Raw genomic sequence first — 23,761 nt, 5'->3', positions numbered from 1 at the left:
AATTCTCTGTTTCCTAAAAAAAAAAAAAAAAAAAAAAAAAGAAGAGACCAGAATAACAATACCCACGAACAGGTTCAGTGGGTAGAAAAAGGGCAAAGAATATCTCTAATGGTTAAAGCGTATCAGATGCTGGCCATTCACACACAAGGCGGAATTCAAGTAGAGGTAGACCAACAAATGTTTCCTTCAAAGTCTCTAACGAACTCAATATAATTTCTATAGCCTCACGTACTTGACTGTGAGATCCCACATCGGTTGGAGAGGGGAACGAAGCATTCCTTATAAGGGTGTGGAAACCTCTCCCTAGTGAACGCGTTTTAAAACTTTGAGGGAAACCCTAAAGAGGGCAATATTTGTTAGCTATGGGCTTGGGTTGTTACAAATGGTATCAGAGCCCAGAGCCAGACATCAGACAGTATGCCAGCGAGAACATTGGGCCCCAAGGGGGGTGGGATTGTGAGATTCCACATCGGTTGGAGAGGGGAACAAAACATTCCTTATAAGGGTGTGGAAACCTTTCCCTAGTGGACACGTTTTAAAACCTTGAGCGGAATCCTGGAAGGAAAAGTCCAAATAGAACAATATCTACTAGCGGTGGGCTTGAACGTTATATTAACGCAGAACAAAATGCCTGGTTTATAAAATGCCAGTTCTAGAAGAAACAGCCAAACTTTTAAGGAAAGTTCTAGAGATTGGATGGGGATGGGGGAACAGTACACTTATTGAGCTCCTATTAGCCTATTCACTCCATTCTTTTTTCGAAATCATAAATGTTTTCACAATAATACCAATTGTAGCTATAATACAAGCTCTCCGGTGGAGGGGGAACTTTTTCCCTCTTTGTTAAAGCAGGAAAAGGGAAAGAAATGATAGGTGCCAATATGTGAATACCTGGTGTATTGGAATATGTGAAATAACTGTTTCTGGAGAAGAGCTTCTCAAAGCTTCAGTAAGATTCATGCATCCAGCTAAAAACTGAAATGGATCCTCCGCATTCAGCCACCAGCGTCTTCCTTCAAGTGGTCTGTCAGCAGAGTCAAATATATCTTCTACGTGATCGTCAATAAAGGTTATTCGACCATCATGAGATAATTTATCCACACCCCCAGCAAATAGATTTGCCAAGTGAATCTTAAGCCAACGTAGGCCAGACTTCCTGAGTGGGCGACCTTCTGCGAACTCCAATATGCCTCGGCAAAGATCTGAACCAAGATGATTCAAGTATGGATGCATAGGATATGCACGGCCTCGAAAGTCTATGTTATGTGGAAAGTAAAAACCTTCCTCGTCCTTCATTTTGCGTGCTACCTGTTCAACCATCAAAAAGAAATTAAAAGAAGTGGATACAGAAATACAATGAATTTCTTTTTTCAAATGTGATATCATTGATGCAACAAGTGAGACCATACAGCAAGTTTAAGCTCTATGTCACAACGTTGTGAATGCCTCTCCACATTTTCTTTCTTCACAGATTTGACTTTCCATTTCCACTTTCTCAACAGCGTTTCATCTTCAGAATCAGGTTTTTCTGGCAATGGAACCTGGAAACGGGAAGAAAAAACTAATATTTGCATCAAAAAGTTGTTGAAAGTAAAATGATTGACATCAAGCCACTCACATCATCCCGATCCACTAGATCAGCAAGGCACCCTCCACTGGTCCATATTCTATCCACTATACTGAGTATCTTTTTATTTATTCTCCATTTGGTATTTCCAAGAGTGTCTAAGGCCTGGGAAGATGGAAAAACACTAACATGCCTAAGTTTACACACACTATGAAGATTCAACAAGCTTGCTTCTAGCTAAGTTATTCAAATAGTGGTGAACATATAAAAGTGAAATTATAATCCTTAAATATCTCAAACCTCAAAAACAGGAGTTAATTGTTGCTTTGGGGTCCTCTTAACAGCTTCACGTTGTTGGTTGGCTCCACGAGTACGCATGATAAACGATGGTAAGAAGATGTGTCCTCCTTTGTCATAGCTGTGACAGGAGAAAAACAAACTAATACTGAAAAGGAAACTACCGGTTTCTAAATGGAGGCAAAATGCAGGTCAAAAAATTCATCGTCAAAATTTGCCAGAGAGAACCGAATCTAGAGATATTGGCAAAGCATAAACAGTAGTTCGTGCCCCGAAAACCCGTCTTAATTATTGGTCGGTAGAATACCAATCCTTCAAAAATAATAATACAAAAAGTATGGACATATAGCCATAATCCAATTATAGTTATACAACACATGAAATATGCTTAAGAATAGAAAATGTGGTTTCTTAAACTATGTGGTTATTTTTAGGATACATGAGTTATATTTTTGTAACTTATCACTTTTGCACAATCCAAATATATATTACACATACCTAGGCTTCATAAATCCATTTTCTCCTATTACTTTTGCAACCCCACCCAGTTAAAATAGCTCGATCAAGATGCCTAGATGTGGGACGTTCATTCAAGAGTACTAACGGACTTCTGCTCGAGAGTATTAATTCTAATAGGAAATTGATCGTAACGAGAAAGTAACATGAAAGACAGATTGCAGACAAATGGGAAGTGAAATAACATACCCAGTCCAGTTGACTGGGGGCACCAACATTGGCATATAGGGAATCACCATGTGTCTTGCCTGTTTGAGAAAGACAACTCATCAATCATACAACATACAGCAAGGAAAGATGCAGCAAGAAACTCCATGACATGTTCATAATGCAAGAAAATTCCAAAGATAGCTAACTGAGCCAAACTAACTAATTCTTTCCAAATGCAATCACATCATGAAACTAAACTATTTCTACCAAACAAGTACAGAAAACTACAAAACAGTGAAATGCAGAAGTACAGGACACGAGCAAAATTTCGAATAACAAAGTGGATAGCGTTTACTTACAGTCCTTTCTAAGCCTTTGACGACTAAAGGGTCACATTCAATGACACCATATCTCCTGCTAGAGTTTTTGCTGATAAGTTCAAGAAAACAAAACATGTTATAAGAAACAATTTTATACATCAGAAGATCAAAAAGTACAAAGAGAAGAAACCAGGGGAACTTTTACAGACTGACTAATTGATGGTGATAAATAAATGGCTTACTTTGCTTCTTTCATCACAATTCTAAATGAGTGACGAAATGCAGGACGAATGTCAGGTGGACCATCAGCCAACTGATCAGCAGGAGGTTGTATGTACGCTGTTTGTGTCAACAACTCAATAAGACGGCTCCCAACCTATACACACCAAATATTTTAGCAAGTTTGCAAATGAGGAACATGCAATCATTATTTTTCTAGTGTAAATAGAAAAGATGATCGAGACCTTTGCTTTGGCGTCCGGGCCCCATGGTTTTGAATCATCGGCTCCCTTCACTATATGTCTTACAGCGGGAAGCTTTTGCATTTTAATCAAGTTGGTGACTTTTTTCCTTAACCTCTCTTGTTCCTTCAGCTGAGAATCAGGTTTGTCATTGTTCTCGTTATCTTTGTCGTGCTTTTTCTTTTTCATTTTCTCCAAGAATCTGTGAATTCTAACCTGACATGATTAAGCAACATTATGGTTACGAACTTACAATTCAATGCAGAACAAAAGTCATGTCAAGAATCAAAGTCGATGGTCAAAATTCTCATATTGCGCCTAGGCAAGAAACACATCCCAAAAAATACTGCTTCAATGAATGCAGCTTAAGCCATGACACAAAAAGATGAAAACCTACAAATAATAACGAAAAGATAAGAGGTGATCGAGATCCTGAAACGTATTTTTTTTCCGCCCCTTTTTTGGTACAGATACACCACCAGGGGCTTAGGCACCTATGTGGACATCATTTTAGCATGGAAACAAATATAGAACGACACAGGAACGATCACCTTTTCGCCTAACTCATTCAATTAAATGGTGAAGGTCCCCTTCTTAGTTAAGTTCAATTATTTTCTAAATTATATCAACCTTTGAGTTACTTGCAATGATCTTAACAAACAAACTAGGAAGTGTATTAAACTCTCTAGAGACCTAGCAGAGGGTCTACATTTACAAAATCGACTTACCTCCTGTTCAATAGCATCTCCAATTACACAAGCAGCCTGCACAACCCTGGCATTACCGTGCTCATGTCCCATCATCAACAGCCCCATCAACTTATGCATCGTGACTACCGACATCATATCAGCAGATAGTTGATCAAAATAAGGAGCATATGCAGTCCTGTTCTTCCCTATGCGGATCAATTCTTGCTCTTTACTTATAGCGTCACGCAAAGGCTCGAACCAGCCAAGGAACAAGGACTTCATGTAAGGCAAATTAGGTGCTAGCTTCTGCTCACACATGTCCATCAATAGCTCCTTGTACTCCTTAACTGCCTGTTTCCACGCCTCTGTCTCTATCGCCACCTGCCGCCTCTTCAGCATTTGATACTTCTCTTCTCCCATTCCCTTCACCCTTTTCAGCCCCCTTCTCCTACGCTGAACCTGCCTCTTCTCTTCTTTTCTCATCTCTTGCAATAACTCCTGGATTTCTTCGTCAATAGATGAATCTTCGTCCACATCTGTTGACGAAACCGCCTCAGCAACACTAGAATATCCTTTTGGGCACGACCCATTTAACCCAATCCGAACTCCCATAGACCCAAAACAGAATCGGCTTCCATAATCATCCTGGGACAAAACTTCACTTCGACCAATACCCAGTTCCGAAATCCCGAACTTCGGAAGTGAACTAAGAACAAATTTATCAGATATTAACTTCTCGCGAATTATAGACTCATTGAGACGACCCATAACGCCATGGGAGCGGGAAAGGCAATGCCAATCAAGATGAAACTGCCGATTCTTAGAAATAGCTTGCTTGGCAATGGTTTTCCACATAGACGTGGATATCATCGGAGGGTTTTGGTGAAAATTTGTGGGCTGTTGCAACAGAAGGAAATTTTCAAACTTGCCGGTAAGATTGAAAGAACACTGGCAAAAGGACATTAAACTATACGAAATAGTTCCATTAGAAAGGCATGAACATAAATGGGTGGAAGGGAGAAGGCGATTCGATTAGAAGAATTCGATAAACAGGAAATTTTGCAGAAGCAATAAGAATTCATAGGGAAGGCCAGAGAAGTAACCGCCATAACCCCTTCCAAAACCATGATCTTTCAAAATATTTCATACTTCAAATAACTTCCCTACACAATTTCAAGCTCAGATAACTTTCAATTTGGCGAAGTGTATATTTATTGGGATATTTGGCAACACTTCTATAGAACAGTTCTTAAAAATTGTTTTCATAGATATTTTTAGGTTAACGCATCACAATCTTTTGATAATAGGGTTTTATTTTTTCCTTTTTTTTAGTAATAATCATTTGGAAGCAATAAAAAATCGCTTCCAAAATTATATTTTTTTTTAGAAAGATTCGTCACATTTAAGATTGAATTTGGACATTTAAAATTATAAAAACTAAATTCTGACAATTAAAATATATGAATGATATTCAAAATATGGAATGTAACACTAATAGTAAAATATTTCTCAATGTTCAAATTAGATATTACATTCCCAAATAAAGAGTAAGAACATCCCAAACTTGTTCATTTTCCCAGAAGAGAGAAAAAATACACCATTTTTGGATGACAAGCTTCTCTGATGGAAGATCATTTCTGTGAGAGTGGAGATGTAATAGAGACACACACAAACACCAAAAGCAATCGAACTTAGAAGTGGAAGAGGGGTTAGATTTATTAGTTGTTTGTGAGCAATTTATACTACTCCCTTGTGGAGTTGAATCAATTTCCTACCTTTACTTTCAATGGTAAACCAACCATTTTTCGACGGTTTCTACTAATCGAACCAATAAAAAGTTATTGCTCACGAAGAATTAAGCCTCGACTCGAGTAACCACTCCGCTATACATGTGTTGCTGTAGGTTTGAAACAATCGATATTGCATAATCCAACCGATCTCACCATGTCCCCAAACCTGCAAGAGCGTGCAATGCTCAAAATTATCAAAAAACTTATGAAAACATGATATTAAGGAAGAAGTTTGGGGAAAAGAAAGGATAGCATAATGACAGCATGTGTTTCAGCTATGAGAAGATCGGTTGGCAGACCGGTCAATACTGTTCCTCGCTTTCTCTGGCTGGTCTAACATCTTTTTAGACCTGTCTCCATTACCACAGTCCATGCTAGTCCTCGGCTTTTCTGTTTGATCAGCACTCGTTATGGTTGTTTTCTCTCTTTGATCTGTGCTGGGTCTAGATTTTTCTCTTACGTCAGTGCTGTTTCTGGGAATGTCGAGCTGGTTCGTGGCTTGTCCAGGTGCACTCCTAGGATGTGATTTCTCGATGGCAGACACGAACTTTTTGAGATGTCTTATGTACTGTGGGTATAGCTCTAAGTCACAGTGGTTCCCTCCTTTAATCCATAAAGGCTCGTACTTTTCTTTACAAAGATCCCAAAGTTGCTTTCCATGGGACCAGTCGACAACGTCGTCATCAGTTCCCTACCACAACACAGAACATATATGTTACCATTTCCATTTGCAAGTGAGTAGCTTCCAAAAATCAATCATGCTACACACATTCAACCAGTTAATCAAGGCTCATACTTGTTTTCATCCACAACAAGTCCACAATGAGAATTTAAGAAATGTCTCTTTTCCTTTCATTCTAAACTGCAGCATGACATGATTCATACATGAAAATGAAGTACTTAGCGATAATTCATTAAGAGAGCAGTAAGATGCAGCAAATTACCGCAATGAACCACAACATTATGTCTTGAAATGGAAGGCATACAAGAATTTGGATGCCCGAACCAGAAGGCATTTCTTAAACTCGCAAGTATTTTCATTCAAGATTGTCTTATAGGTTCTAAATCAAATCAACAGGAATATAACTTTGACACTACGAATAGAAAAAAGGCTTCCCAAGTTGTCCCTGGGCTTCTAATGAGTCCTAGTTTCCACCGTGGGTCTAAAGGCTAAATGCATTGTAACAGCCTAAACTCACTGTTAGTAGATATTGTCTTCTTTGAATATTCCCTTTCGGCTTCCCCTCAAAGTTTTAAAACCCGTCGGAGAGGTTTCCACACCTTTATAAGGAATGCTTCATTCCCCTCTCCCAATAGAGTATCTCACATGCATTGGCCTAGGAATAACATAAACAAATGGAAGGTAATTAACTGTTTGGGGTCCCGATGGGGGATTTAGTCTTTTTTTTGCCTTCAAATGTTTCAGAGAATTGGGAAAAGTCCGCCAAAAGAGCAAAAGACAATGTTGCATGACATAATTTTGAGAATGACAGTACATGGGGTAAGGATTCAGATGTCTACACTTTTGGTTGAGAAAATAATGTCTTAACCAGTCAGGTTGATTGCAAGAGATAACTACACCCCTAAGATTAGATAAGAACCAAAACTCATACCCTTTTCTAAAGCATTTGAGAATGTAATTTTATGGCAATCCATCAATGAATCGATCAATGTTTGAAGGCTTACTTTCTTACTATCCACATTTTTGAGCATTCAAGATCTTAGTAATCACCAGATGTTCGAAAGGATACTCACATGAATTACAAGAACTGGACAACTGACCAATGGTATTTTGTCAATATTCTGCAACATAGAAAATGGAAGAAAGATCATCAAATCCAGATCCATAACACAAGCTGACAATGTAAAATTAGGAATTAATGAATGTAAACCTTATAAATGTCGAACCAGAACGTTCGCTTCACGGGATACATGACTCGGACACCTGACAAGATCGGACTGTGAAGAACAATGGCCCTCAAGTTAGGTAAACGAGTAGCCAAATCTAATGTAGGTCCACTCCCAACTGATTGCCCATACAAGATGACATCTTCCTCCTTTGCCCCATATTTCTCCACTAGGCATCTATACACAGCTTCAATGTCTGCATAAGTATTCTGCTCACTTGGCTGGATAAAGGGACAATGCCATGAAAAGTTAGCCAAATCCGTGAAACAATAAAGCCCAGACTTCCAAGTTTTTGTCAGAAAAGAACTACTAAAAGATAAACAGAGAAAACACGGATCATTTCTTCCTTTTAAGCAGAGCATGAAAAGAAACAAATCATAGTATTCTTAACATAATTTGCCAGTTAATTTTCGTCCTATAATAGAGCAGACAAAGCTAAAAACAATGGCATAGATCCCGATATTACAGAGATTTTCATCCTCTAGAAAAGTTACTTACAGGATCTGGCAATAGAAAAATAAGATTTCTTACCTTTCCAGTAGATTGGCCATATCCCGAATAGTCGTACCTAAAAGGAAAAAAGAAATTATGTAGAACATGACAAAAGCAGCTTTGTAAAAATCCAGATTCACATCAGTTAAATACAAATGATTTAAACCAGAGGTTCACAAACCCTATCAAGTTGACTCGAAGATGAGAACTAAGCTCCACAAACAAGTCGTACATCTGCCCCAAATCCGCAGCGTTTCCATGAGAATAAAGCAACGTTAAAGTAGCTGATACATTCTTTACATACAGGGCCACAACCTGGTTCCCTCTCTTGGTACTAAGCTTCAAAACGTCGAAGTTTCCCCTGGCCGCTACCTCCGTCATCACCAGCTTCCCGGTGCCGTCCTCCACCTCTTCCACTTTATACGATGGCGGATTCGGCGGAAAGAACGCGAACTTCGCCGCCATGGACGATGTCACCGCCCCCATCTCCACGCAGAAATCAGAGAACCCAATACAGAAAAAGAAAATAACGCTCAGATCATACAAACACACAACACATCCAATACCCCGCCACAACACAAATCCCCGTCACGACAAAAACATCAAAACAACGAACAGAGAAGGGGGATTTCGATTGTTTAAGCAGTGGATCGGTGCCGGAAATGTAAAGAACGTAGAAGGAAAAAAAAAATCTGGTTTTAGGGTTGGAAAATTGGGAATTTGAGGAGGACGGAACGGGGAAGGAAAATGAAAAAAAAAATGGAAAATGGAGGCTTTTTCCGGCGGGGAGCGGGAAGCGAAAGCACGTGCGGGAATTATCGGGAGAGAAGTCGAAGGAGATTGCACGGTAACAGTGATGTGTGGGAAAGAAAAAGTACAGTATCATTCACTGAGGGACACGTGTCCGTGGGGGGTTGCAAATGAATGAGCGGAACACAGAGATTGGGCCGTTATTTTTACTGCGTCACAGCACAGCCTTTTTTGTTTCTTTATTCTTTTATTTCTCCTAATTTTTCTTTTTTTTAAAGTTACTTTTATTTTTGAAAGTCTAATATTATAATAATTTAATTAAATCTATAGATTGATAAATTGTTTAGAGATCGAATTTGTTTAAAATTGAATTGATTAAAATATATTTTTTTATTTCAAAAAATGAATAAATTAACAACTGGAGAAGGACACGTGTTTGGTTGTGTTTGGATGGTAGGATAGAGGCTGGCAAATGGCTGTCTTATCCTAGATAAGCCCGCCCCTACCAATTTTTACGATTTTTCATGTCTTGTTCGTTGTTCCAAAATTTGTAATAATAATAATAATAATAGTAATAAACAAATAAATATTTTTTTTTTTTTTTGTTAAATTAAATTTGGTTTTGTGCATTCTTGAAAATACTAATTTTTTAATTTTATTTATATATTTGATATAAACTTAAATAATATGTCACAACTGATTTTTTAATAGATCTATAAATTATAAATTTTAAAATGTTGGAGAAAGTTTTTAAAATTTTAAAATTTATAAATTATATTAAACACAATTCACCTTAAAAAAACCTATTTTAATTTGGATTTTATTTATTTATTGAAGAAATAGGTTCAAACAAGGGTGTGGAAAACCTACCTCCCATAATTGAAGTAATTCAATTGCCCATAAAAGTATAACAATTAATTGGAAAAAAGCTAAAGAGTACATAGTTTGGGAGATTCAATTTATTTAAAATAAAAATAAATTGTTCCCATTTTTTTATTCAATAATGCTAGAAAAAGGTTTTTTATAAATACTCTATAGTTTAAGAAATTTCGTGAATGAAATATTGTGCTAAGTCTTGATATATTTTAAATTTTAAAATAATTTAATAAGATAATTAACGCATAATATGTTTTTTTACATTTAATTAGATGGGTTAATACTTTGTTGATATAATGTTGTCACACTATTATTGAATTTGAATGTTATGTGATTATAAGGAGAAATTAACGCACAAAATAACAAATTTAATTAAAATTATAGACACAGCTAAAAATAATAATATTATATTTTAAAATTACATAAATAGCGCTCAAATGCAAAGGGACCCACTTCACAAGTGTGAAAATAGAAGCAAACAAGGGTTTGAATAAAAGGAAGAGTGGTCAAATCGTTAATAATTTATTAAAAAATATCTTTTGAATTTTCCTAAATTTTATTTGTACTTTTAAATTTAAAAAAATATATATATATAATATATAATTTAATATATTTGTATTATTTAAAATAATAAAGTGATTTATGAGTTAGAATAAGTATCTGGATATTTAATATTATTTCAAACTTTCCCTAATTTTTAAACTTGGCTTATTTTATAAATTAGATAACAAAAGGAAGAAACGTAGTGTTCATGATCTTCGTTTAAAATAATTAAAAATTAAAAATTAAATGATTATTAAATAAATAAATAAATAAATAAATAAATAAATATATATATATATATATATATATATAAACGCATGTTAAACAAACGTAGTATATTATCTTAAATTGGAAAAGCTTGGGGGCAGATAAAACAGAACAAGTCTATCAACTAATAAATCAAAGTACTTGACGTGGCGCCTTATGATTGGGTGAGACTTATAAATATTAAAATATTACACTTTTGCTATTTAATTTTTTAGTTCTGTTTTTCATTCGGGATTTTATAATTTTACCCTTAAATCTGTATTAATTTTCACTTTTAACAATTTATATTAATTAATTAAAAGAATAAATTAATTATAATTAAACTAATTATCTTCTTTTTTTTTTTTTGTCGCTATTAAAATTAACATTTATGATAGAATTGAATGAAAAAATTTGAGAAATTGAAATTTAGACCTACAAATTTAATATTTTGAGTTGAGAATTTGAACAAATTGAAAATTATGTAAATGTATTTTACTTTATTGTTTTTGAAAATTCATTCAGCGAAATGGTCGCGGAGAAAATCAAATAAGGAGCGGGGGAGTTCTTGAGAACAACAGGAAGGAAGAAAATCGCCCGAAAATAAGGAGCAGGATTCTATTAACATTAGGGGTCCTTCTCCTAATTTCGATGCCGAATTTCTAATCTTCGATCTCTGAGGAAGGTTCTTGTTCATGGCGGTGCCTGATCGAAGGCTCACCTCTGCCGACGAAGTTTCTGATCGGCGTTTTCAGGTTCCATTTGGACTTATACATTTTCGTATTTCATTTGGATCAGTGACTGATTCTCTCGCCTGAGGATCTGATAGAATGAAGTTCGGCTCGATTTTATTTTGTACTTCTGCTTAATTTGAAGTCGGATGTTTGTTCTGGTTTATTGTTCTGTGCCCTTTTGTAGTGTGTTTGGGAGATGGATTTTGATATCCGAAGTTGAAATGTGCTGTTTAGCCTGAATTTTTTTGATATTTTGGAGTGTGCGGCATTCATTAGGGTTCTGCATTTCGTGGTGGATAAGTGAGTTTTATTGGCCATCGCCATGGATGGTCTTGGGGATTCTCAATCTGGGCCTGGAGTTGTTAATTCTCAATCTATGGAAAGTGAGGTTGTTCGTGAAGATAATAGGGTTGCCGATCAAGGATCGCCTCTAAGAGGTGGTGGGAGGAATACTAGCCCATTGGGTAGAACAGGATCGAGGAACACTAGTCCTTCGAGGCAGAAGGTTATAAAGACCAAACCACGTGGTTTAGATGAGGAAACAGTCTCAACCTTCGGTAAAGCAGCTCATCCAGATGTTCAAATGGAAGATAGTATATGGGCAATGCTGCCTGAAGATTTGTTGAATGAGATCTTAGCTAGGGTTCCTCCATTTTTAATCTTTAGGTTTCGTTCTGTATGTAAAAGGTGGAATTCGATGCTTCAAGATAGTAGTTTTCTTAAATTTCACGCACAAGTGTCTTCACATGGGCCTTGTCTTCTTACATTTTGGAAGAATTCTCAAACTCCCCAATGCTCAGTCTTCAGCTTACCGTTAAAAACATGGTATAAGATTCCATTCACATTTTTGCCTCCTTGGGCATTCTGGTTGGTTGGTTCATCTGGTGGACTTGTTTGCTTTTCTGGGCTTGATGGGCTAACTTTCAAAACCCTGGTATGCAATCCGCTCACACAAAAGTGGAGGGCATTGCCAAATATGCATCATAATCAGCAGAGGCAGCTGATTTTGGTTGTTGATCGGACTCACCGATCATTTAAAGTTGTCGCGACTAGTGATATTTATGGTGATAAGTCCATACCTACTGAAGTTTATGACTCGAGGCTGAACCGTTGGTTGCTTCACCAGACAATGCCTGCAGTGAATCTCTGCTCCTCGAAGATGGCATATTGTGATTACAAGTTATACTTGGAAGCACTTTCTCCACTCGGTCTAATGATGTATCGGCTGGACACGGGCTATTGGGAACATATTCCAGCCAGGTTCCCTCGTTCATTATTGGACGGGTATTTGGTTGCTGGTACACAGAAGCGTCTATTCCTTGTTGGTAGGATTGGACTTTATAGCACTCTACAAAGCATGAGAATTTGGGAACTGGATCATGCAAAAATTATGTGGGTGGAGATTAGCAGAATGCCACCTAAATATTTTCGAGTTTTGTTGAGGTTATCAGCGGAGAGATTTGAATGTTTCGGACAGGATAATCTGATCTGCTTTACATCTTGGAACCAAGGGAAGAGTCTTCTATACGACGTGGATAAAAAAGTATGGTCTTGGATTGCGGGCTGCGCTCTGCAGTCATGTAACAGCCAGGCCTGCTTTTATGAACCAAGATTTGATGCTTCTGTCTTTGTTACACCCATTCTTATTTGAGGCACAATTTTTAGTTCTGACTTCTACATGTACACATCCATGTATATCGTTTTGTCAAAATATCGGATTACTCGGGCATTCGTTTCTTCTGCTGTTTTGCTGGACTAACTACGCGGTCGTAAGCCTAGGAAACCAATTTTGTTTCCAAGATAGTATAATTTCACCAAGACTTCCGTACATGGATTTAATTTATGTGATAACCTGCATTCAAGGAAATTATGTGGGTGGCATTTGGGAAGAAAGGAAGCAAGTTTGTATTTTCTGATTTGTTGGTTCAGGTTCAATCCCGGTTATCTCGATGGCGATCAGCTCCATTGCTCTCCAAGTTCAATCTGATATATTATTGTGAGCTGCTGACTTCAAGGCTCGATTATGACGATCAAGAATGTTAATGCCATTTGCCAAAACTTGCAGTGCCAGGTTTTTTCCTCGGTTAGTAGCTGCTCAAATCGATCGTGGTGCCTCACGAGATTCTGAACAATCTGAGCTTTCAGGCTAACTTCTATAGTTGGAGTTAAACAAACACTGAAATTATTGTTTTGATAATTGCATATATATATATATATATATATATATATATATATATATAGTCTTCTGAGCTTTTCTCTAATGTAAAAAGAATCATCTATTCAGGACATGATAAAGGACTATTTCTTCAAGTTCAACTGGAATTCTTATGCTAAACCAGATATTTTCTCCTTGCTATGTTCTTTTTTCTTCAACGTAGTTACTGATATGTCCCAGGGGGTATGCTTTTCATTTCATGATTGGCTTAAAAAACAAACCTTGTTTCCCTTCTGCTTCTGGATCTATTGTGCAGGTGGTCTCTGATTAGCGACAGGAGGGAATTTTTTATGGTAAAGATGATACCACGAGAACTGGTAGAGGTGGCGTGAGATCCTGCATCGGTTGGAGAGGAGAACGAAACATTCTTTATAAGCGTGTAGAGATGCATTTTAAAAAGTTTGAGGGAAAGCCCGGAAGAAAAAGTTCAAATAGGACAATATCTGCTAGCGGTGATAATCATACCAGAAAAACAAGCGAATGCAACGGGAAGAACCTTTGTTCTATATTTAGAACAAAATGCCCTTCGAACCACTCGCCTTTGACACTGCCTGTGTCTTGTCGCTTCCTCCAGCACTACAATGCTACCTTTTATGTATAAATTACCATACCAAGGCAACTACAGCATTTGGCATTTTGGCATGTACTATGGAATGGGTATTAAATCTAATATTACTTTAGGAATATAAATTGATATTAAAAAAAACATAGTCATCCCACCCCAATCAAAGATCAAACAAGAGGAAAAAAAAGAGTTGAACAGCCTACTCTCAATCTTCATTAGGTTGCATCTGAACTACAGTAGCTTCAATTCAAGTCCAGGTTTGTGGCAGGTTGCATCAAGGAGGGGTAGAAACAATAGATTCAAGTCTTGATCTGGTCAATCCCCTCTAAATGATCTCGAGATGGAAGAGGGAATAGAAAGCCCCAATCGAGCTCGAAAGATTTTAGTGTGCAAACCAAGCAACTTCCTCTCCCCCTTTATCAATTTATTCGTTTAGATACCTGAAGGAAGATGAACAATCCATACAAAAATATCAATTTGCCACGAGGATTGCCGTTACTAATTATATTTCAATGATCGAGTCAATTAGGGTTCGTGTTCAACGTTAAACATATTTCATCGTTGCTGTCACACCGACATTGAAAATAATATTATGTAAAGGATGGTCCTTTTCAATTGTTGTTAAATTTTCTTTTAACTCGACTAATCACAATACTAGTGGGAGGTCTGAGATTTAAACAATTTTTTTTCAACAAAACGTAGAGCTGAAGATTTGAATCGGTTGTGAATATATACACATATATATGCATATATATATATATATATATATGCCTTCCCACCAAGAACGAATTCTCTAATGTCCCATTCGCCTCCGTTTTCCTTTTGCAACTTGCATCGCTTGCAGTTACATTCTCTAGACTGGGTCTTCTTTGGTCATATTTAGTATTGACCCAAACTGGAAAACGACCATCACAAGCAACCAAATTCGTCGTCCATCGCTGTTCTTCAACAAGCGAGGCCAGAGGAGTTCCTGTCTTTCGTGGCTTTCGCTTGATTTCATCAAGTTCGCTCGTTTTCGCACCTATTCTGGTGTTCTGTAAGTTCTGGTTAATGAGAATTTGGCTTTAACGTAATTTGTAGACTTTTGCCTGGTTACTATGATCGGTGATCGATCAACTTCACTGGAAGTGTGCAGCAGTGCTATTTGATTCACGGTTCTTGGTTTAGATGCTTCTCATGTTCAATCAAACAGTGTGCGAATAAATTGATGAGTAAAACTCCTTTGCTAAGTGATCTCTTGTGATACTCTCTGAATTCACCCCCAAATGCTCATCCCTCTCTGAAATTTCTTCCAGTAAAGTAGTTGACATTTGACGAAAGGAGAGATTCTACGATTTACATAGCCTACAGAATATGAAATGAGATGATTGATTTTATACGGATTTTATGAAGCAGAGTAATGATTTTGGTCCTTTCATGTATGATATAGCGTACTCATGTTTATTGTCTGTGAATTTTATCATCATTCTTGAATATTGGACTTGGATGTTCCATTTGTCATTGGCCTTTTACATACACATTTTGCAGGTTGCTGATCAGCTAAACCTTTAGCTATCATTGTGCAAGATGTTTTCTATGATTGAATACATTAAGAGATTAAAGAATGGGTCAACGAGCTGATCTAATTATCATTGGCATCTCTGTTGGTTTGGCACTTGGTATTTTGATTGCTATCCTGGTATTTTATGTCATAAGATGGTACAGAAAGAATGTGTATCTTCGGCGAAGTACGAATGAGCGTAGTCTAGGAACTATTCAGATTCGAACAAATGGATTGGACTCAAGTACTGAATTTAGTGCATCGCTTTCTGGTTCTATTGCTTTTCCGGGATCTGAAAAGCTCCATAAGGATTCTTGGTCCCCTTGGAGGAATCATAACCACAAAGACATAGTTGCTTCTGCATCCGGTGTTCTGAAGTACCCTTACAAGTATGCACAATATTTTTTTTGTAATATGGACGTTGTTTTATGCTGAATTATCTGTTTCCCATACTTAGTCTTTTGCACGTACTTTTCAGGGATATTCAGAAGGCTACAGAGAACTTCACTACTCTTTTGGGACAAGGGTCATATGGTCCAGTATATAAAGCAAAGATGCCCAATGGAGCAGTTCTAGCTGTTAAGGTGCTTGCTTCAGATTCCAAACAGGGTGAAAAAGAGTTTCAGACGGAGGTGAGGGTGTTATTCTATATTCTTTCCTTACCAATCCGATGTTTCAGTCTAGGATGGATTACGTCTGCTAATATATCTTATTTATAACTTTTACCCCTCAAAGGACACTATTTTGTAAGAACCATAGGAGAACGAACTCCTAAACCTAAATATTTTAGAGTTAGATGGTTTTATCAAGTTCTCAAACCACAAATTTCGAAAGACTAAACGATTGAATCCCAATCCCGCTTTGGTAGGCTTACCTCAAGGTGACGCCGAAGATCTCTTATCCCCTTATCGACGTGGAGGAAAAATAGGACTATTCGGAGGGTGTGGTTGCCAGTGTAGCACTAGTTCCTTTCTTTTCAAGATCGCCGGGCTAGTGCGACTCGAGGAGAAGAAACAGGAAAAAAGTTCCCTGTCTGTCTTGTCTTGTGAGATTACTCGAGGTGCACGTAAATTGGTTTGGAGACTGGATATTAAGGACCCAGATATTTCTAGGATATCGCTATACTTGTGTAAAGGAAACCTTTTTTAGGATTATTTCTCTGAAAATGGAGGAGAAATTGACGATGAAGTTAACCATTTGCTACTTCAGAATTTCCTCTCCTTACTATTTCAATTGCCTTTTATTTTTGTTCACCAATTATGCCATGAAATTACCCGCGTGAACGCTCTGTATTGACTTTTATTTAGATATCAGGGAACACTTTATACCAATATCCGTTGTTTGGTTTGCTGCAGGTAAGTTTACTAGGAAGATTGCATCATCGTAATCTGGTGAATTTGTTGGGGTATTGCATTGATAAAGGAAGCCACATGTTAATTTATGAGTTCATGAGTAATGGAAGTTTGGACAATCTTCTTTACAGTAAGTTCAAAACCCATCGATTATTGAAAGACATCTTTTTATGATTATTGCAATCTTCTATAACTTCTCTTGTGAGTGTGGAAAACATGTTAGCATTTATAGAACGAACTGGAAAATTGTATAGAATAGTTTGCAATTGAAGTGTAAACCGATTTACTTTTTTCTACTTGATTTTCATGTGATACACGTATTCAGATTCAGAAAATCGTGTCTTGAGTTGGGATGAGAGGATTCAGATCGCTCTTGATATTTCTCATGGAGTTGAGTACCTTCACGAAGGGGTATTCTAAGTTTGACATTTTTCCTGTTTTATTTGTGCAAGTGCTTGTAGGATTATTCATTTATATTTTCTGGAACAGGCTATTCCTCCTGTCATACATCGTGATTTGAAGTCTGCCAATATATTGTTGGATCATACGATGAGAGCTAAGGTAAGCTTCTAGAGAGCATTCTTTATGGTTTGATATCCCACTCAAGTAATGCAATATTTTGTGTGGGATGTCGACTATCGACTATCGACTATCTCGTTCTCAACCTGAGCATAGCTCAAAAGGAAAAGACATATCCTCAACCAAAATTTTAAAGGGTCAAATCCCTCTCACTACACGATGAATTGAAATAAAAAAAGGAACTAAATTTCTCTCCCTCCGTGGAGGAACACACACGTGCACAACACCTGCAAAAATGGGGAAACTGCTGAATAAGAATCACTTCTACATGATCTTCTTTGGTAGTCTAGGAGCCTCAAGTATGTCTGCATATCTGTAGCTGTTAGTCGCACCACTTGGAAATGAATTCTTGAACAGTCCTGTACTGAAAAAGCCTCCAAAGATGAAGTGAGCAAAAGGCTGAGGGAGGCTATAGCATAGGACGAGATGTGGGAGGTCAAAAACAAGAGAGACCACACAATAAAATGAAAACTTAAAGATCAATGTAATATGTAGACTAAAGAATAACTTTGGTCTTGAATATCTATCGCTATTTGTCATTCATCATTTTCATGCACATGTTATAGGTTGCTGATTTTGGGCTGTCAAAGGAAGAAGTTTTTGATGGCCGGAATTCTGGTCTGAAAGGTACATATGGCTACATAGACCCGGCATACATGGCTACAAACAAATTTACGATGAAGAGCGACATCTATAGCTTCGGCATAATCGTTTTCGAACTAATCACAGCCATCCATCCACAACAAAATTTAGTGGACTACATTAATCTCGTGAGTTTTTCCTCCATGTACACAAATGTTCGCCTTGAAATGTATGCATTTCGTGACTTCTAAGTACATTCTTGATTCTTAGGCTGGAATGAGCCCCGATGGGATTGATGAAATAATTGATAAGCAACTAGCTGGAGAATGCAATCTTGAAGAAGCAAGGAAGCTAGCTCATATTGGTCGTAGATGCTTGCATAAAGCACCGAGAAAACGTCCTTTAATTAGCGAAGTTTCGCAGGCAATATTGAAGATAAAGCAGAGACGACTCGGGAAAGCTAATAACATGTCTCTTGCTAGCATGGATCTTTCAAGAGCTGTGAGCAGAATTGAGGAACAACAGGTGGAATTGAGTAGGATTGCTAGCCTAGTGTGAATCAAATGCTTTTAGATGTTTTCTTTTTGGCTTTTCCTAATCTTCTTCGCCATTTCCCCAATCTGAAAGAAAAAGAAATCATTGTTGATCTTCGCTTAATAACTTAGGTGGGCGACACAGTTCTTTGTATATCAAACATAATATGGCAATGGGGAAGCATTCTTTGTTATTTTAATCTTAAGTCATACATATACCAATCTTAATTTTCGTTCAAAAGTTTAAAAGAACAATCCATCACGATCACGCAGGCCCCTTCAAATTATTGAAACGAGGCTGGAAATAAGAATCGATAATCATGATGTGCCTAAAAGAATAAAAATTTGGCCAAAGTAAAACACCAGAAATATGGGGGGGGTAAAAAGACAAATATATATTTGATAACCCAGGGAGAGCTGAGTGTATATGAAGATCCATATTTGAAAAGAAAAGTCCAATAATAGCACAAAGATCTGAACAACACCATACATCCCGTGGTATTCACTGTCGTCATGTAACAAAAAAGCTCAGCTCCAGAGCATCCCCACCCCCCTGGTTGGTCGGATTAATCAACCTTTTCCGGTACTGATTGCAGCATGTACAAAGTCCTCGCAGCGGCTAATTCCGTCGGATAATACATCGGCCAAAACTCCAATTACGTCGAATGCCTCCTGCAGATCAGTAGCAGAGTTCATTTCCTCTAGCCATGTTAGCAACTCTTTCGAGAACCCCACCATTCCTTTTACGTTGTTAAGTCGCTCTTTCATCACCACCTCCCAACCTTCCAGGTTTTGGGTCTCGCTTTCCTCACCCGTTGCAGGGGCAGATGTAGATGTAGATGTTCCTTCTTTAGGGCAAGACGCAATATTTGGCGATTTTTTTACTTTGAAGAAATGTTGCAGTTGCTGAATCAGGCCAGTGTAGACTAGCATTGGCTTAATGGTAGCCAATAAATCATCGGCTTCTTCTGCCTCCGTGTTTGGGCTATTACTTCCCGATTCCATTTTAGATGTTGAACTGGCTGATGAGCGATTGGTTGATCTGCTATGAGTATGCTGCATGTACGCATGGAATATCCCACGCTGTAGGAATGCACGGCGATGCAGCAACCATGATTCATAAGACTCGGAAAGAAGTGAGTTCACCATCATAAACTGAACAGTTTCCTCAGTAGCAGCTGAAGGTTGTGATCCTGGAGAGAATGGTCGCAAGTCTCCAATGGACGAGGACAAATAGATTGAAACAGATTTAGCCATTGTAATACGATGAGATGGGCTCCCTTGATCCAGTAGGTGACGAGCCATTTGAAGCATAAAAGGAAGGAACTTGGAATTGCTTTCTCTGCCACCACCCCTGCTTTCAGCACTGAATGATGCTCCAGTGGCAAATCGAGCCAACATCTACAGAACAAAAAAATAAAAACAGAAAACGTAAATCATAATAAGGGAGAAGCTAATTCAGGAAAGGAAAAGTTTCCAAGTGAATTAAAAAACAATTCACAACTGACAACAGGCAAGAACCATACCAGAACAATATCATAAGTCAAGAGCCGAAGTCGGTTTCCATCAGCACGACCAAGAGCATTTAGGTTATCCCAATGCTGGTCAACATAACGCATATACTGTGCTGACGGGACAGACGGACCTCTCACAGGGAACAAGGAATTGCAGAGGGATTCGTTGTTCCTGAGTGTTGCTCCCTCCCATTCTTTCTTTGGGATTTTCAAACCAGCATCTGTCCTTTTGGCCTCTTGATGGCACTGATAATGGATAATATTGAAGTAACTCACGGTCGTATAAACACACTCCCCACGACTACTTCCTGAAATCCCAACGCCCAGGTTAACCCTCTTGCTGTATGAATAGACACCCAGCAGGTCAGTAGGCCTCAAACTATAGCCCTCTCTGCACACCATGCATGCCAACCCATCTTCCTCTTCCTTTACATCTTCCAAACCTTCAAGAGCTGGTCTAGAGACAACGATTCGTTCACCACCATCTGAAGCCACCAGTTCCATTCCAAGTACCTGCATCATCCCCAAAAATGAATTGTCTTCACTGATAGTTTAAAATCAGAAACCACGAAATATATACATAGATATATATATGAAAAATTCATAGGGAACATGCAAAAAATAATATAAATGCTATCTAAAGTAAGCAAAACAAGAAAATGGCAAAAGTACAGAAACAAAGAACAAAATCATGAAATCGGAAAACCTTAATAGTTATTCTTATTGTACATCAATCCTATCGAACCACACTTTCAAACAATGCAAAGCCAGCAAATTTTATGTTCCATAAACTTCCCACAAAAATGTTCCCATTCCATATTTTCTATCTTCAAGACATTTTTATGACGAGGAATGTGTTCAAGAAATTTGCATCCTATGACAGTTGAAAATTATACTGCAAAAAGAAATGGAACTCTAATTCAAATTCTAGTGCCAAAAGGAAATTCATTTTCAAATTGATTTGAATAAATGTTAAAAATCTCTAGGAGAACAATATAATAAGTTAAACAAATACTGTATGAAAATACAATTATAAGCAAACGCATTAGAAAATATTAGATCAACAGTTCTTAAATCATAGAGTACAATGAGACAGCACCTGTAGCATATGTTCTCTGTTCTTCAAAGCAAGCCGCCTCATTTCATCCTTTGTGGCATGCCTTAACATTCGCACTTTATCCTCCAAGAATCCATCTCCATTTCCCTCCTTTTTAGAGAGAGTATCTAACAAGTTTTCAGCCCTTGCCCCAATCTCATTTTCTCCCGGAACTCTTTCCAAAGCATGAAGCACAGGTAAGATCCTTCCTTCATCAATACACCTCTGTGTAGCCAAATGCCCCATTGACAAACCCCTTAGCATAGACAATATAAGTGGAATGGAAGGACGTTTCAAGGAAAATGCCCATTCCATACTAGATCTGAAGCTGGCCTGTCCTGCAACAGCAAAACTATCTCTCAGATGCTTAACTGCAAGGCCAGTAATGCCCTTTTCCAAAATAATATCCTTCAGCCTCTCCCCACAGAAACTTGTCTTCAGTGACTCTGAGACTCTAACGAAATTTTCCACAGTAAATCTCTGCTTGGCAGCTTGCTCAGAGATACTCTTATCCTCTGGATTGTCCTCGTGCTGTTTTTGCAATCGATCAAATTCATCCCAATCATTCAAGTATGGAGTGAAATGTTGGATGAGTGCATCCATAGCAGCAGGTTCACCATAGGTCAAGTAAGGCAAGATTCTAGCAACCATTTCAGTGTTCCTCTGCTGTTTGTTTGATTTCTTATAACCAAAAGGATGAGATAATCTCTCCAGGAACATGAGAACAATTTTTTTGGCCTGTTCGCCAGTACCAGTTTGTTCACTGGTGATGGTAAGAGCACTTTGTCCAATGCTAATACTTTCACTTTCATTCGCTTCAATTGTTAGACTCTCCACAATCAAAAGAATGCCTTCAGCTGACTCCATGGCATCCACAGAAAAGGCACGTCTTGCTGTTTCTAGAAGTAATCCGAGAGCTCCAAACCTTAATAAAGCACGCCTGTTCTCTCTTATTTTGCAACAATGCATAAGAAGATTAAGAACTGCAACCAACTGCTCTTGGTTTGACTTGAAATTATCCCATATGCGCTGGTTCAAATAAGTAACGGTCAGACCATGAAAAATGGTTTGATTGACTTTAAATAAAAAAGGGAGTGACAGCTTAACTCTAATTATCCCACATCTGGATACTTATTGAATGGAAATCCATACAACTGAATATAGAAGTAGACATACAAATGAACGAAGCAAGGAAGTCGACTTCGAATATACCACTACATTGCAGCATAGAATCAAGTAAATAGAATTTGAAACTGATTTTTTTTTTTTCTTGAGAAATGAAACAAATAATTTTGCTTGCACAACTAATATGCTAATCAGCAGCACATTTTAATTACCAGTGAACATTGAAATATAAAATTTCTCACCCAAATAAAATATTGAAACCCACTCGTGGGGCTTGGTGCAAATTTTCAAGCCCACAAGCAAAGTGAGTACTGAAGTATCTTAAATTTGACATTAGTTGTAACTGAACCCAAGAGCTAGTATTATTAATTTATAATTCTTAACATTTTCCCTCACTCGACATAGAAACTAATACAAGGCCAGCAAGTGGTCATTCATATTAACTGGAATGATATTCCTGTTTAAACACAAGACCTCTTGCTTAGTACCATGTTCAATCACCATTTATAGCCCAGAAGCTTAAGCCGCGTGAATTGCAGTAAATTTAATTATCAAAATCATATTCTTAAACTTCCTTGAAAAAGCATGTTTGTTTCTGTAGAAGTTTTAAAATACTATACTTCCAAAGGAAATTACAGAAAGACATTCCAACTAGAAGGGAGATAATTTATACCAAAAAGAAAAAAGAAAACTTCACGAAGACCTGAGAACTTTTTGTAACCACTTACTATGCAAGGCCTATGTGGTTGGTAAACTAAAAGTGCATGTATAGAGAACCAAGATCATTTCAAATGAAACTACAAAAAAATATTAAAGAAACAAAATGAAAATTGCCGGTTTATGTCATGGCAGTCATGAAAGAGTGAAATACAAGAATTGGAAGGGGAAAAGAAAAGAAAAAAGAATATTAAGGTATAAACTAAAATTTAATCCGTAAGTTTAGGTTCAATGGGTTGAAATAGCGGTACTAAATCAGTAAGAACGCTTACCAGGAAATCGTACATTTAAAAACTACTTAGTTACTTTCTGACACTTGTTCCACTTTAGTACTCGGTGTATTATTTTATTTCAGCTATTGAACTTTCAAGAATTTTATTTTAATATTCCAAGCAAAAGACTAATTTGATCCACTTTGTAGTTAATTTTATGGCAAACGTTTGACCAAAATCTTGATCTACCTTGAAACTTGCACCGAATATATCTACCTTCAAATACTTGTTCGCATGGGTGTATACTCACCAAGTAAATAACTCTTTTTAAATATATAAAAAAAAAAAAAAAAAAAAAAAAAAAAAAAAAAAAAAAAAAAAAAAAAAAAAAA

General features: G+C 37.3%; 5 protein-coding genes across 10 annotated transcripts in view; 2 read left to right on the top strand and 3 right to left on the bottom strand.

Annotated features, from left to right (window-relative positions):
• LOC111489816 (DNA-directed RNA polymerase 2, chloroplastic/mitochondrial-like) overlaps nt 1–5,195 on the bottom strand; it is a 10,117-nt gene extending 4,922 nt beyond the window's left edge. Inside the window, exons 1-9 of the mRNA XM_023138214.1 lie at nt 4,040–5,195; nt 3,315–3,527; nt 3,093–3,226; nt 2,890–2,959; nt 2,570–2,628; nt 1,868–1,985; nt 1,619–1,732; nt 1,410–1,541; nt 892–1,308 (exon numbers count right to left, since the gene is read on the bottom strand). Coding sequence (XP_022993982.1) covers nt 892–1,308; nt 1,410–1,541; nt 1,619–1,732; nt 1,868–1,985; nt 2,570–2,628; nt 2,890–2,959; nt 3,093–3,226; nt 3,315–3,527; nt 4,040–4,963 — 2,181 coding nt within the window. The 5' untranslated portion in view covers nt 4,964–5,195. The remainder of the gene's footprint in view (nt 1–891; nt 1,309–1,409; nt 1,542–1,618; nt 1,733–1,867; nt 1,986–2,569; nt 2,629–2,889; nt 2,960–3,092; nt 3,227–3,314; nt 3,528–4,039) is intronic.
• A 273-nt stretch (nt 5,196–5,468) lies between these two features.
• LOC111489428 (protein ABHD17C-like) lies at nt 5,469–9,050 on the bottom strand. 3 transcript variants are annotated; one of them, XM_023137626.1, is made up of 6 exons: nt 8,372–9,050; nt 8,230–8,266; nt 7,683–7,919; nt 7,546–7,593; nt 6,066–6,481; nt 5,469–5,998 (listed from the first exon to the last, which is right to left on the bottom strand). In XM_023137626.1, the coding sequence occupies exons 1-6, from the start codon at nt 8,674–8,676 to the stop codon at nt 5,884–5,886; spliced, it is 1,158 nt and encodes a 385-aa protein (XP_022993394.1). In that variant the 5' UTR covers nt 8,677–9,050; the 3' UTR covers nt 5,469–5,883. The 3 variants fall into 3 exon arrangements, with proteins under 3 accessions (XP_022993394.1, XP_022993392.1, XP_022993393.1); XM_023137624.1 differs by having other exon boundaries at nt 5,469–5,956; nt 6,090–6,481; nt 8,372–9,045; XM_023137625.1 differs by having other exon boundaries at nt 5,469–5,956; nt 6,052–6,481; nt 8,372–9,044.
• A 2,084-nt stretch (nt 9,051–11,134) lies between these two features.
• LOC111489637 (F-box/kelch-repeat protein At5g15710-like) lies at nt 11,135–13,690 on the top strand. Its single transcript, XM_023137954.1, has one exon. It carries the CDS (start codon nt 11,662–11,664, stop codon nt 12,988–12,990), a length of 1,329 nt encoding a protein of 442 aa, XP_022993722.1. The 5' UTR covers nt 11,135–11,661; the 3' UTR covers nt 12,991–13,690.
• Nucleotides 13,691–14,877: 1,187 nt separating this feature from the next.
• Nucleotides 14,878–18,907, top strand: LOC111489420 (calcium/calmodulin-regulated receptor-like kinase 2). 3 transcript variants are annotated; one of them, XM_023137610.1, is made up of 8 exons: nt 14,878–15,155; nt 15,647–16,048; nt 16,138–16,291; nt 17,015–17,141; nt 17,337–17,422; nt 17,501–17,572; nt 18,157–18,360; nt 18,443–18,907. In XM_023137610.1, the coding sequence occupies exons 2-8, from the start codon at nt 15,723–15,725 to the stop codon at nt 18,728–18,730; spliced, it is 1,257 nt and encodes a 418-aa protein (XP_022993378.1). In that variant the 5' UTR covers nt 14,878–15,155; nt 15,647–15,722; the 3' UTR covers nt 18,731–18,907. The 3 variants fall into 3 exon arrangements, with proteins under 3 accessions (XP_022993378.1, XP_022993380.1, XP_022993379.1); XM_023137612.1 differs by having other exon boundaries at nt 14,878–15,330; XM_023137611.1 differs by having other exon boundaries at nt 14,878–15,515.
• Nucleotides 18,908–19,078: 171 nt separating this feature from the next.
• LOC111489419 (auxin transport protein BIG-like) overlaps nt 19,079–23,761 on the bottom strand; it is a 24,177-nt gene continuing 19,494 nt past the window's right edge. For both annotated transcript variants that reach the window (XM_023137608.1, XM_023137609.1), the window contains exons 12-14: nt 21,319–22,344; nt 20,232–20,732; nt 19,079–20,106 (exon numbers count right to left, since the gene is read on the bottom strand). In XM_023137608.1, the coding sequence (XP_022993376.1) occupies nt 19,276–20,106; nt 20,232–20,732; nt 21,319–22,344 (2,358 nt within the window). In that variant the 3' untranslated portion in view covers nt 19,079–19,275. The remainder of the gene's footprint in view (nt 20,107–20,231; nt 20,733–21,318; nt 22,345–23,761) is intronic.

This window comes from Cucurbita maxima, unplaced genomic scaffold (genome assembly GCF_002738345.1).
Source record: "Cucurbita maxima cultivar Rimu unplaced genomic scaffold, Cmax_1.0 Cma_Scf00014, whole genome shotgun sequence".
NCBI lineage: Eukaryota > Viridiplantae > Streptophyta > Magnoliopsida > Cucurbitales > Cucurbitaceae > Cucurbita > Cucurbita maxima.
This window is presented reverse-complemented; position numbering and strand designations above follow the sequence as displayed.